The sequence below is a fragment of the Lepidothrix coronata genome, unplaced genomic scaffold (genome assembly GCF_001604755.1).
Source record: "Lepidothrix coronata isolate B3197 unplaced genomic scaffold, Lepidothrix_coronata-1.0 Scaffold17, whole genome shotgun sequence".
NCBI lineage: Eukaryota > Metazoa > Chordata > Aves > Passeriformes > Pipridae > Lepidothrix > Lepidothrix coronata.
The window spans coordinates 4,169,753-4,184,300 of NW_016690197.1; the positions used below are offsets into that span (position 1 = coordinate 4,169,753).

Here is a 14,548-nt window from a genome sequence, read left to right on the forward strand (position 1 = left end):
GGAAAATTAATACCAATATATTTCATTTAAAGAAATTAACTTGATATGAACAAATCTTTAATCATAAGCTTGAAATGCGTGTGAGGGTCCCACTAACCCCCACCAAACAGAGGCTTTCTGTCTGCATTAACCTTTATCACAGCCTCTGCCTGAGGTGGGCAGCACATCCTCCCTGCCACAGACCACTAAGCAGCGCACAGAGGAGTAAGGCATAAGCTGGAAGAAGCCAGATTCAGTCCCAGGCATCATCAGGGAAGGCAGCTCTTCTCAGCCCTATCTTCAACCACAAAGCTTTTGCCCCAGAATTATCTTCCCTGTGCACACACTTCAGTGTAAAAAACAACATTTGAAATTGATATCTCAGAAGCTTCTGTTTTTTGAAAATTACATCTGATATCAGCCTACTGGCAAAACACATCAAGTGTGGGCAGAAGAGAAGGGGAATACAAAGTGGAGGATGTGAACTTCCACAGACCTCAGTAGGAAAACTGTTGTTATCGTTGGCCTGAGTATTGTGGCCAATTTGTAATTAAATTACAAATTACTTTAAATTGTAAAAACATCCATAGCAAGCCCTGGAGAAGAATCCCCAGAGTGGCAGTAAATAAAGGGTGTCCTGTCCCTCTTTATGCCACAGTTACTGTGGGAGGTTATTTAAAATCCTGTCTTGGCGAATGCTGCTTGTCAGAGTTGATGAGTTGAAAGGATGTGCATGTACACAGACCCAAACAAAGAACTTCTAACACACAGAAAAATTACTGCAGTTAATGGCATGGGATGTTGAGCAGTGCAACAACATTTGTTCTTATACTTTGGGCTAGTTCTGAATTTTTACATAGGCTCCTATTACCTTGGAAATGGCAGGTGGCTTTGCAGGGATCCTTGGGGCTGGCATCATGGGGAAAGTTAAGCTCGCAAAGTCTTTCCTTGTCAGACCCCTCACCACCCTGGGAAGAGGACAGATTTCTCTTTCTGTTTTGTCCCAGGTCTGGAGTCTTTGCCTGGAGTCCCACCTGCTCCTGCAGCTCACATCCCCTGAAACCAGACCCCATCCAGCAGCTGCATAAACCATTGCGAGCAGGGCTGCAGCGGGGTGTCGAGCACTTGGGAGCACATGGGGGAGTGACTCGCTCCTTCCTCGCTCGCCTCCATCTTCCCCTAAAGTAAACAACAGCAGTCCCCACTGTGAACCTGGTTGCGAAACCGCCTGGCTCTGAACTTTAGCTCGGTGCCGAGCAGCTCTCGCAGGGGCTCTGGGCTGTGTGTTCCTGCCGCCTCCCAGGCTGCTGCCAGCCAGGGAATTCTTTCCATCGCTCCTGCGGACACCCTAGGAAAGGAAGCTTGCTTGCAAACATGCGGACACCCTAGGAAAGGAAGCTTGCTTGCAAACATGCAGATAAACGTGGTGGTGTGGGCAGCTTAATGCCTCATTTTACCGGGGCCAAGTCAAGACTGAAAACGCATTTAAATGAATTGCTAATAACGATTTACATACAGTTGACTCCATCAACATTTATCCTGTGTCAGGTAGCTTTTATTTCTCCTAGAAGCTCTTAGCATAAAAAAACAATGCAAAAAAGCAGGTCAGTCAAGTTGCAAAGTTCAGTCATAGACCAGAGTAGGAACTTCCCTCTGACTAGATAACGCAAATGATTTTTGGTTCAGATATAATTATAACAATATGTAGATGCTGATGTGGGTTTTTCCCAAGATGGAAATTCCACAACTGGCAAAAGCTACCACATCACAAATGAGGAAACCATTCCCTTGGTGAAGAGAGGATGGTACAACATTAAATCGGGGGAAAAGAAAACCCTCAAAAAGCCAGTAAATGCATTGAAGCTACCCATATGCAGAAGTGGTGGTCCAGGGATCTGAGCAGTAATGCTCTGCAGATGCCTCACAATCCAAGTCATGTTTAAAGGAATCCTTAAAGTCTCACCCACACAAGAGATTATAGTTTGAAGTCAGCTCCAGGAAACAGTATTCTGCAATGTTTCCTTCGTATTAGAGGACTTTTCTGGGTTCTCTTTTTCATTATGATTATAGCAATCAGATGAAGAATCAGGACCCAGAGCTCTCCATTGCTGAGAGCAAGTTTATCCCTCCCCCTCTGAAGATTTCTCTCCGGTCAATATTTTGGTTATACACATTTAGCTTTTGTACCATGGCATGAGGGAAAGATACTGTCTTGACATTTTTTAAAACTGTCTGTAAGCATGGAACCTCCACTTGGGTTATTTATTTGGGCTTTATTACTTGGGCCTTTCTTTTCTGCCTATCTAAAAGATGCAGATATGACTGTGTATTCCCAGGCTGTAAGAAGTAAAACTAATCAGTGTGTATTGAGGGGAAGAACCTGACAGGAAGAAAAAGAGGGCTCTAATTGTAATGAGAACTGAAAAGGTATTAAAACCAGGAGAGAAGGAATGAGCTTTGGGAGAGCAGGTCCTTGTACTGGAGCTAAGCCGTGTTCAGCACACAGGCTCTAAATCTCACCCCAGTTTACCAAGTCTCAGGTTTCAGAGCCCTGGAAGATCAGCAGGCTGAGCGGTGTGGTGAGATGTACTGCTCACAGCCTGTTTGTTGGGCCCTCAGGAGAGAAATCTCAGTTTAGTTCTGTGTTTGTGGTAGGCTTTTAGCCATTTTCCATCACTTTAGATGTGGAAGTCTGTAAATTTGTTACAAAGGCAAATTGAATTGGGCTTCCTTTTTGTAGCAGAGAGGAAAGTGGGAAACAGCAAACAACGTGCCATGGATACACAGACTCATAAAATGTCCGAGTGAAATTTGAGGTGACTCACCATTTTAGTGTGTCTTGTAGGCCATGTTCCAAATTGCCAGCTGTTATAATGTGTGTAAACCTCCTGTAACTGCAATCAAACTAGTTGCTGCTCACTATTTGAAATTACTATCACTACCATCATGCCAGTGTTGTTCTACCAGTACACAGCTTTGCTCAATGTTTTTATTTCTTCTTCATCCCATAGGGATGAGGAGTCATTAGATGCTTCACCACTCTCTTCCCTAAAATCCAGGAACATACACTCCTGCCTGTGCTTTCCTAGCAGTTCCAGAGAGAACTGTTTCATCCTATGTACATCATCTAGAGAGCAAATAAAAAGGAAGAGAGATTTCCTTTCTCCCTTCCTTTCCACAGCATAGAAAAAACTAACTAGGATGGCTAACTTTTCAGGCCTCCCCTGTGCAAAGATACCTAAGCAAACCATCCTTAGAGCAGCTGCATAGCCCTAACTGCATATCAGCAGGGTGGCTGGCACCTTTGGCTAAAATGCATCTTCACGGGAGTATTTTTTTTACTGTCTGCACTACGTATCTTCTTTCAGTTAGATATCCTCCAAATGAGTGCAGATATGTTGGATGTATTCAAACAGAAGGACACTCTCCTCCTGCAGTCAAGCTGAAACCCTCGTTAGCACAGAATTCTGTACTTTCAACACGCAGCTTTCTCTAGTTTCTAATGTATCATAAAAAAAGAAAAATCAGTTCTTTCTGGAACACAATCTGGTGCCAGAGGTTACAGCAAATTCTAGCAAGTGGATAGAAGTTTTCCTCCCTAATCTTGTTTTCCTTAGGGAGTTGTGGTTTCCACGTAAACACTTCTATGATCAGGCCCTTTGAGACATGCCTGGAAGAATATATATTCTGCCTAGCACATATCTACCATATCTCAGCAGCTAAGAAAAATAATTCTGCGGTCTGACTGCACTTCACCACTGTCACCTCAGCCTGGCTAAGCTAAAAATTAGAGTAAAGACCAAGTGATGTTGAGAAAAAGCTATGGTTGATAATGGCTGGTGTGTTTCTTCTGGATTTTGTCCCATCTATTATAGCTTCAGGAAATAGTGTTTGAAACCCATGAGTTATGGTAAATAATGTTAGGGTCCACATAACACGATAGTCATTCATTTCTCATTGCACATGGAGCAGCAAGCAGCACCAGCCTGTGACATCCAGAGAATTTGCTCTAAAATTTAGATCAGTATTTCAAAACATATGAAGGACTTTTTTCTTATCTTTTTTTTGTGTAAGGTTGGATATACATTGTCTTCCTATAGAAGATTCCCTTTGATGTCCATTCGCATTTCATAAGCCAAGAGCAATATAGGGCCTTGGAGGACAAGGGGGAAAAAATGTAAATATAAGTTGTTCTTGGAAATTATTTGGATCCCAGCTCCAGACCAGAGAATCTCTGAACCTGCCTGAGCAAACTGTTCAGTGTCTGAGCCCAGCCCAACTCTGGATTTGCAGTTATAAAAAGGACAGGATTCAAACCATGGACCTGGATGCTCATAAGCTCCTGGACACTCTTTTTTATCCTGAATCCACTCCTAATTATTTATACAAGATATCTCTGAATCTTTTGTTTTGTTTTTTTCCCACATGCCCTCACTTATAATATTGGGATGGTATTAAATATTTGTAAATGTTTACTAAGCAAACCCCTTAGCAGTATTGGGATCAGAGTACCCAGAGATTCCTTCCACAAATTTCAAGTGCAGGCTCAAATAAAAAAGGCAATTCTGGGATTTATAATTACAGGATGTTTATATTTAAAGTGTGCACCTCCAGTAAGCAGGTTCTGAATTCATCTTGGACATAATCATTGACATTCTTCCCTCTTAGCAAAGCAACAGCTCTTTATGCCACTGGAACAAAGGGGGAGGCAAACAGAGCAGAAGAGTGTGTGAGTATATGTGGAAGAGCTTGCAGTCTGGTCACTTGGTGACTCAAGGACGGCAAAACAGAAACTGAAGCTTAAGATGACAGGAACAGAAAAGCTTCATGTCCAAGGGGTGAGACTGATTCCAAGAAAGTTGTGGGTTGGTTTTTTCCCCCTTCAAACAAAGCCTTTCTTCTCTGGTCAAGTCTAAGCTCTAAAGTAGCTAAAATAGCTTTTTCTCTCTCCAGTTAGTCTCTGCTTCATGGCTTCTTTTAAAGAAGGATTTTTGATCAGGAAGTCATGTTGGTTAATAGCACAGGGCAGAGCTTCCAGACGAAAGTTCACCTACAGCCATTTCTGAAGTTGGTAATGATGTAGTTTGGGGCCCTTTCTTTTTTCCCTAGAGAGCAAGATTGAAAACCACATCCTCATCCAAATCCAGTAGCTCTTGGTTTTTAGACACCTGAGCACTCCTTATTCACCACAAAGCCTCCAAGCGATGCTGGGTATCAGAGTGAGTACATGAGTGCAGTAAACTTCCCATTCTTTGCTAAAATTCAAAGGAGCCTTAGGGAACTAGGTACTCAAGTCCCACTGTTTCTGACAACTATTGTCTTGCTTTCAGCTTGCAGTTCTTCTGGTTTACAGACACACCACATCTGTGCCTTAATCTCTGTGTTCACCAATACTTTTCCATTTTCTCGTAGCGCCCTAATACTTCCTAGTAAGCAAAACAGTACGTGTGGTTTTGCAGTTGCTGCTGATTTTATATCAGAACCTTGTAGTCCCAGATAGTATTGCAACAATCTGCATAACTTTAAAGAAGTAGGGCAGATTGGGATGTTAACACACCAATTGGCCCCTTATCTGTAATCTAGGTCTTTTCTCTAGATGCGTATCAGTTAAAGCCAGCTCAATAGTCATAAACTTCTATTTTCTAGCAGTGCTTGTAACCTGCTGTGTAACAACCCTTTTGATACTAAAGATATCTCCTGCCATGTTTTCTCCACTGCCAAACACCGATTGTTGACATAAGTGTTTCATTTAATAAATATCACCACTGTGTATGAGCATCAGGGGCTGATTCAGCAGCGTCAGGGGCCCCATGGCAGCAGTCCTAACAGGAAGACAAAAGTGATTACTTCATAGCAAATGGAGCAGGCCCCAAACCTAGGACGCTTAGAGAAACATCCTTTTTGCACTAAATTGTCATGCCTCTGGGTTGCATTAATAATGACAACATGTGCATAAGCAGCAATTTGTCAGGACAAGCACGTCTGTCTGATAAAAGGCAACATACAATGCCTGAAATCAGGAACTGAGCCCTGAGCCAGGACACCTGGGCTCTCCTCCCAGCCCTGTTGCTGCCCTGCACATGTCTTCCATCCATGTCTGAATTTCTCATCTGTAAAATGGGGATCATGATATTCACCTCTCTAAAGCAGCCTGTGGGTCTCTGTAAGATCATTATATTAACACTAATCAAAAAAATTTTCCATGCACTGTCATCTCAGCCATACCTTTTTAAAGCCTTTCTTGAGAATCAAAATTATTGAAACTTAGTAACTCCTACCTGCAGCTGACTTGCCTTGGCAACCAGTTAAACACATTAAGCTTGTCACCAAAAACTTACAGCCAGTCTTGAGGAACTGACTGTGAGCCTAGTCATTCCTTTTATTTTTTATTTAGAAAATTGATGACAGACTTCCACAGTTAAATTCATAAAATCTGCTCATCTTTGAACTGCTATGCCAAAAAAATCAGCCTTTTATAGCAAGACTTCTGCATGTGTAAATACTAAGTTACACAAATACAAGTGTGTACTACTGTTCCTTCAGTAGCCAAGAATTTTAATTCGGCTGCTAGGCTGTCACAGCATTTTATCTAACACACAGTTTCTGTGAGGTATAAAAAAATAAAATGGAGAGACCAGATATCTAGGTATCCACAGATGAAGACAAAGGATGAGACATTTATTCATTCAGGAGGACCACATGCTCAAAAAATAATTGCATTTGCATCCTAGGGGTATTCATGAATGAAAAAGCATTCAGGGAGAGGAATGAATGTTCACAAAACTTCCCTGAAGAAATCCAAATGTTCAGAAGTTTAGTTGTCAGTAACAGACTGATTTGTGGTAAGAGTCTAAAATTCATGAAAGGTAAGTTTGCCGCATTTGCTACTGGATGAATTCCAGTGAACCTTAATTTGAGACTGGTTGAAGAATTAAATGGTATTTTAATTATTAAACATCTGTATGAATCTAGTGTAAATTATAAATCCTGTCTGTTCCACATGATTTTTTAATAAACTTGGGTTATAGTTTCAATAATGTATGTTGAATAGGTGTTGTACTTTTAAGGACTGTGAAAAGTGCCCTTTCTGTTACCTGACACAGGCAGGACTGACCCCACTGCAGACCCCACGTCTGTGAACGTTGAATTCTGTCCCGTCCGGGAATACAGCAGGAGCAAAGAGCAGAGCCAAGTTAGACCTGCAGGATTACTTTGTGCTCTTGCTGGATGAAAATCTTGTTTTTAAATTGACTCTGAAATAAATATTTAGCTATAAGCCTTTGAGAGTCATGGTTTGTTTGGGTTTATGTTCTACACCATCATGTCACAGTATTTGGTAATTCGCATCCCTTGGGGTGGCTTCCTACTTAGAGCATTACACAAAGAATGCATTTTCAGGCTGGATTTCCAGTAAATAACCCTGCAGTTCCAGGAGATTGACTAAAATAGCAGCACGCCTGCAGCACAACGCCACTTTAGTTAAGTTCAGATCTCTCTCTTACTCTGATTACATCCTCTTCTGTCTTTCCCCCAACACTAGCATAATTGTCAGTGTCCTCTGCCTATGGGCATCTTGGTTTTCACCAAGTTCTTCACAACCTCATTTTTGCCTGAAACTATGCTCTCGTGGAATCCTGCACTTTGTGTTGCTTGATTCATGTTTCCAGCCCTTTCCATAGTCGTCATCTTCTACCATAAGAGTAACAATGGCCAAGTTCTGCCAATACTGCCAAAAGTCTCAAGATACCCAGCACCTTTTCTCAGACTATTAGACAGAAACAGCCTCAAAAGAGATATCTCCCTTAGTAAAGAACAATGAATAAACAGATACTTCAAGAAATTTTAAGAAATCCTCTATTGGATGTAAAATCTTAAAGCGTATCTTTGTCATATTGTTTTATGAGTTGCAGTTGCCACATGTCCTTCTGAATACTGTTTTTTATTAACTGCAGATGAGTTTTTACCATGCCTAACTCATTGTTCTCACTCTTTATAAATCCTTGATTCTGGTTTTGAATCCAATTTGATTCACAGTCTCAGTGAGTGCCAGAGATTGGAACTATGTATTGTATGAGGGATAGTCCTTTAAATCTTTTCAAAAGAGCTAGGAGAACTTCTAGTTTACTTCTGTTATGTACTCCTTCAATTACTGTGTATAAACAGTCCCAGTGTTTCTTTGGCCTTCAAAACAGCCTTCTGAATCTCTACACTTTATTGCTACCTGCCTGCAGATTGCTTCAAGTCAAGCTGTAGACACCCACTGATGTCCCCACATCCACAAATCCTGTTGTTGTATCATAGAAGGCAATCATATATGATTTACCCTCAGTAAATCCATGCTGACTGTTACTGGTGACCTCTGTGCACGCACAGAAGTAGCTTCTAAGAGGATGTGCCCTGTAGTTTTTCCAGAGACTGAAGGCAGGCTGACCAGCCTTTGATTTTGCAGATCACCCTTTTGGCGTCCTCACAGTCAAGTCAGAAGAGGTAGCAGGGTCTTTGTGGATCTAATCTACAATAAGCAGAATAACCAATGCAGATTTTAGCCCTCTCAGAAGGAATTGGCCAGAAATACACTACCAGATTAGAGGAAAATCTCTGTTGGACAACTCAAACAGTCATAAATCTGAAGAAACATTAGTTACATTTGTTTAACTTGTAGACTAAATGAGCTCTTGAAGGTGACCTTATAGTTTTACATACAGATACTGTGCTTGGTTCAGCCATTCCTGAAATGCATTCTTCTCTTTTTGTCAGCTAGCTTACTCCAGGACAGGGTGCCAACTGGCTGGTTGACTTATCAGGGTGAGTTAGTGGTGTGTTGTGAGAAACGTACAAATGCTGAAGAAATATTTTTTGTCTTGTTTTCATAGTGTTTTCTGCAGTCCCTTGCTTGCCACTTCATTTTCTTTTCTCTACTCCTTGTTTTCCTCTCAGCCCTGAGCATTTATTCTCCTCTCCTTTCTTTTGCTGGCCTAAATTGGCAGGAGGTATTGCTGAGCAGAGGAGAAACCTCTCTCTCACATCTGTATAGCTTTACTACTGCTCGCATTTCCGGGGCAGTACTTTCACTTACCCCATATTTCACTCTGCAGAGGCAGCTTGGCTAGAGCATAGCACATTTTCCAGTCACAGATGTCTCTATCAGATTCATGCCTGGTTCTTGGTAGAAAGAATTTTTTTAGTTTTTGTGCTTCAACTGATACAAATGAACCCAAACCAATATACAGCAAATTTCCTTATCCTCTTTGCCTTTTCTTTCTGATCCTATGTGTTTGTGTCAGTACTCACGTGAAGAAAGGCTGGTGTTTAATTCTAATTAAAAAATTAACTGATATTTCATTAAAGATAAATGACTGAATTTTTAATACATTTCTTTTCAAATAGCAAAACATTTGACTACAGCTCTGGTCTTACAATAAGTGACAAAACATACAAGGTCATGAATTTTCAGTCAGATACTTGTTTGTATAAAGACTTTCCCTAAACTTCAGGGAAATTTCCAACTGCACTATAGGTCATCCTGCATGAATCGAGTTGTAAGACTGGAAACTAAGATTATTATTTTTTTCCACACAAAAACTCTAGCTGACTGATTTTAACTTCTGGAAGAGAGTTCAGTTCCATCGTAGAATCTAAGTAGTCTTTAACTAAAGTATGTGCAGATCTATTGCCAAGAAAAGAAAAGAAAAAACCAAACTATGAAGAGAAGCACAAGGTATTAGTAAGGTGCTATTTAAAACACTGTTTTCTCAGAACTGTTGCTGAACTGGTCCCTGCTAGTGATGGAGTGTTCTCATGCTGACATACTGGCAGCAGGTCACAACAGAGTAGCTCAGTTCACATCAGTGCAGCCAGCCAGCATGTTTGCACACCTACACTGACAAAATTGTTAAGTGCATGGATTTTAAATACAATAGGAAAAATCAGTTTCTTAGGCTGATCTTATCAACTTCCTTGATCTTTTACTTTTATTCCTGTCTTTCACGTTCCTTCTTCCCACCATTGCCATCCAAATGAAAGAGGTGCAGGGAGAGGTGGGAGAGAAAGAAAGAGAAAGGAGGAGCATTTTTCCTTGGCTAGTCCGACTCAGACACATTCAAAGAGTTCTGCTGGGCAACCTTGCATATCAGGTTTTATCTCTAGTTAGGATCCAAAAAGCGGTGTCCTAGTGCTCTCCTGTAAAAGGGTAAATGTCACCTGCAAACAGACCTTCTATACTTGCTGTTATTTTTTCCCAGCTGAAGAACTAAGATAAAGTGGAAAAGTAAATCGATCAGTTTTTACACAGGCACTATTTCCAGAGAGCAGTGCTCCCAGGGAGGAGCAGTGGCTGCAGCAGAGGACAACCTACGGTTGTCATCAGGGTTCTGTGCAGGACAAAAATGGGATGTCTGCCAGTTCTCAAAAAGAATGGGAGCCATAGGTATACAGTCTCTAACTTCCACAGCTGCCAGGAAAGCCTATGTTACATCAGTAACTCCATAGGTCTCCTACAACCATTCATCCCAGTCTGTATCACTGCTCTGGTTTTAATTGCATCTGAGGTGAACTCAGCAGAAAAGTATCTTTGTCCTGAGTGATAGACAACTATTTACTTCCAGTTTTATGTAACCCTATATCATCGCCAGAAGAGAAAGACAACACCCACCCTCACCAATCAGTCTTCTCTCATGGTGTGTCTGGTACAAGTGAGTGAGCATTATAAAGCACTACAGCAAAAACTGTCACAAAATCTTAGTTGCACGAAACAACCATAGAGCCTAGGAATTAGCTGTTTTCATGTTTGTTCACCCTAGCATCAATATGACTTTAATGGGTAACGTAACAGGTTGGGGTTTCTTTAAATATTTTTTTTTTATGTATAAATAAAAGGCAGGATTATCTCTTCCTAGCATAGTTGGCCTCAGAAAAAATTACACTCTGTGGCATCCTGCGATCCTGACAGCTGTACAGTTGTTTTACATGGGAATATAGATGCATGTTTGTCTTGAGAGCTCCCAAATCCCTGCATTCTCCATAGGAAATAATGGGGCAGGAAATTTCTGGGTTACTGGGCTCTTTGGCGCAGATGTCCCTTTTGCTTTCACACATATTTCTACAGCAAGATGAGAGCCATCTTAAGCAAGAGACACAGAGTCTCATTCAGCAGTGGTTCTTTTCTTTTTTGTGTGCTCTAAAATAGTCTGAGTGTTAGGAAGAGTAACTGAACTTTTCCCTAGATACTCACACAGGGGAATGAAACTGGGCTGAGATAAGAATACTTTTTTTCCCCCCTCTTTAAGAAAAAAAACAGGTAAAGTTTGGGTTCCTCCAAACTAAGTTTACTATTGGAATCATAAGACCATCCAGCAAATACCTGCTTTCAGTATAATTTTTCATGTTCTTTTAATGTTAAATATGTATTTAAGAGCTTGTTTGCTTGGGTAGTTAGGCTTGGGACAGAAGGTATATGCTAACACCTAGATTTCAGGGGTTCTGTGATTGCAGGTCTTATGCTGAGAGCTTTAGGTATCAAGTGCCAAAGACACAGGATTTACATTCTCTAATATTTTCCTATATCCTGCAGTCCTTAATCCCTAAGTTCAAAGAGAGCTTTTCTTAAATTAAATCAGTAATAGAACTTAATTCATTTTTCCTCTTACTTATATTCTTACACTCTTTTTATTCTGTTTGACCCACATTGCTATAATAAGAAGAGTCTATAAAATTATTAATTTTGCCTTGCCACATTCCTTTTAAGGCAGGAGTAACTAGTAATCCATGGGGAAGTATGAGGAATAAGAAGGGCAACAACATGTCCTATGTGACATATTGGAATTAAACTCGCTTCCCTTGAGGTCCTGTTCTAGATCTGGAAAGGTTTTTTTTCCCTTAACACAGGTTCTCCTTCAGCCATATTTTGTGCTTTATATTAAAAAAAACTATAGGAAGGCCTAGGCCTACCATGAGAAGCAGAAAATTATGGCTACTCAGTACTTCGTGTAAATATTCTCTTAGTAGAAGTTTTGGCTTTTGTTTTGTGATGTAACCTGAGCAACAATAGTGGCTTTCTATTCCTATGGAATACATAAAAACCAAAGAAAGAAAGAGGAACCAAAGTGCTCAAGATGTAACAAGACCACAGGCACAACTTTTCTGGAGGGTCTAAAAGGCTTGAACCCCTCTAAGGGGTTCCACCCAAGCATCTGCGGTGCAGCTTCACAGGATGAAGAAGCTGTGTACTCTCCCTCCTGGAACCAGCCAGCATCTTAAAAATGTACAGGGACCAAAATTTCCCAGTGATTATTGCTCCTCTCTGAAGTGACCTGCTATATACATATTTAAGATGACCTGGGGGAGGATGCTCAGTGATTTAAAAAAAAAAAAAAGAAAAAGAAAACAAATCAGGATTTTTTGAGGGGTTGAAAACAGGATGCCTAGGAGGTAAGGCACTAGCATGCTGGCTTATTCCAGTGTGTAGAGGAGAATTGGAATTCAAAGTGATACCTGTATAGTACTTCAAGGAAAGCACAATAAAAACAAATGCACTGGTTGTCATAAGTTCCACATCAGTTATGAGGCTCTCACTAAAAGAAATTTTAAAACTCATAATTTATATTATTTATATTCAGTTCTCTTCAAATCAGACACCAGTTGAAAGTGAGGAAATGTTACTGCCCCTCTGTTTACATTCATTCCAGTGGCACCTATATCTTGTTCCCACTGACTTCTACAGCACGAGTTCTGCCGCTGTTGGTTAAACCCAATTTGAAAACCACACAGGTTCACTCACTGCTCTGCGATCTGATTTCCCTGTGGGTTATGAGAAGCAGGTTTTTGCCTGTACCATAATCTGTTCACACATTCTGACAAGACAATGCACAGCTCAAAATGCCTATAAATAAAGCACTATTTTAGGCCCAAACCTCAAAAAAAAAATCCCGAAACATTCAACGGTTGCAGTAGAAATAGCCAATGTCTGTATTTTTTATGGGAACAAGATAGTATCAACGTGGAATATTTTAGAGCAGTGTAACCAACTTAAAACTGCTGAAGTTATAACTGATGACATTTTGACCACAACATACAATCCCCAGACATGCAATTTACTGAGTATAAACAAGCCAGAAGAAGAGGGGAGAAAACTCCTATGAGCCTGCTACATGTGATACACACAAGTGCTGCAGAAATCTGCTGATAATCCCCTTTTCAGTTTGTGTTCGCAGCTAAATCTACTTCACTTCCTACGACACTGAACATTATGCAGTCCTTTGAGGTCCATCACAGCCATAAATCCCAGGCAGGAAACAGAGCAGGAAAAGACAGCATTTCATTTTCTAAAGCCATCCCAAAGTAAGCAGGTCAAACAAAGTTTGGAATTGAAGCTCTTGAAATCCAGGATATAATTGTGTATGTTTTTCTGTTTGTTTTGTTACCAGTTAACCGGATGCAACAAATAAAACCATTTTTCTTCCTTATTTTCTCTCTCTCTGACTGCCTCATTGGGAGCTCCTCTTTGAGAGCCAACCTCTCCAGGAGCCAGTGCTTGAGGTCATAGCTCCCTAACTTTAGGACATCTGCTAGGTCAAATGTACTTGAAGAGAATCAGCTGCTTGCAGCCAGCACATTAACACAGCACACTGGAGTCACAGACAAATGCTGAGGGTCTCTCTTTTTCCATCTCTCTAACAAATACAGAATCACATATATTCATATATCACATTTAAAATTTCTTGTCTTGGTCAGAGCTCTGTCTTCAATAGCGATACAGAGCATTAGATTAAGAGCTCAAGCTCTTAAATGTTTGAATCATCAGCTAGAGTAATTACAGAAAAAAAAAATTACAAACTAAAATACTACCTTCACTTTTGGCACTAGGTATTGAATCTGCCCTGTACTGTACCCTTTCTGGTTTTCTGGAAAAGCATGGAAGTAAAGATACGAAAAAAAACCCCTAATTTACTGTGTTGAACACCTGAAAAATAGATTGATGAGCTATACTTTGTGAAAACAAAACTCTTCTTGATGTCTGAAACTCAATATCCAAAAGTCTCTAAAGCACTAGCTGCTTATGAAGCACTTGATACCCCTTCTTGTATTCATTATTTAAAACATTTCAGTTATTTCAGTAGCAAATATAAGAAAAAAGCAAAGAAATACCCAGTATTTGTGTTCAACTCTCCAATTAACAAAAATGTGTATACAGATGAAGAGGAAAAATGTATTTAGTAAGAAATTATTTCTTCTTTTCAAGTCACCCAGGGTCTGTCCTAGAGCTCCTTCAAGCCGCCTTTAATGCCATAAATGAAGTGTTATTCGGAAATAGAGCAGTCAGTTATTACAGTAAGGAAAAAATCTGCTTGGAAAAAAAATACACCAGGCCTGATTCAAAACTTGCACACTGGAGTGCCAGGTTGGCAGCAGTTGAAAGTGCAGTGGAATTGAAAGGTTTCCATCTTGCTAAGCTTTAACGCAGCGTGTTAGATATTTGTACTGCTTTGGCACAGACCTGCAGCCCCAAGTGTACTAATTTCTGTTAAGCTTTTGAAACTCTCGTTCAGGTGCCTGAAAAAGCAGAAGGTACAAG

General features: G+C 40.5%; 1 protein-coding gene across 2 annotated transcripts in view; it reads left to right on the forward strand.

Moving 5' to 3' along the window:
• The window catches only part of ZCCHC24 (zinc finger CCHC-type containing 24), a 109,400-nt gene that overhangs the window by 50,408 nt on the left and 44,444 nt on the right, over nucleotides 1-14,548 (forward strand). The window contains exon 3 of one of the 2 annotated variants that reach the window (XM_017807088.1): nucleotides 13,175-13,431. The exons of the other annotated variant lie outside the window; for it this stretch is intronic. Coding sequence (XP_017662577.1) covers nucleotides 13,175-13,318 — 144 coding nt within the window. The 3' untranslated portion in view covers nucleotides 13,319-13,431. Of the gene's footprint in view, nucleotides 1-13,174; nucleotides 13,432-14,548 lie in introns of those variants that run through there. 2 annotated transcript variants of the gene reach the window in all.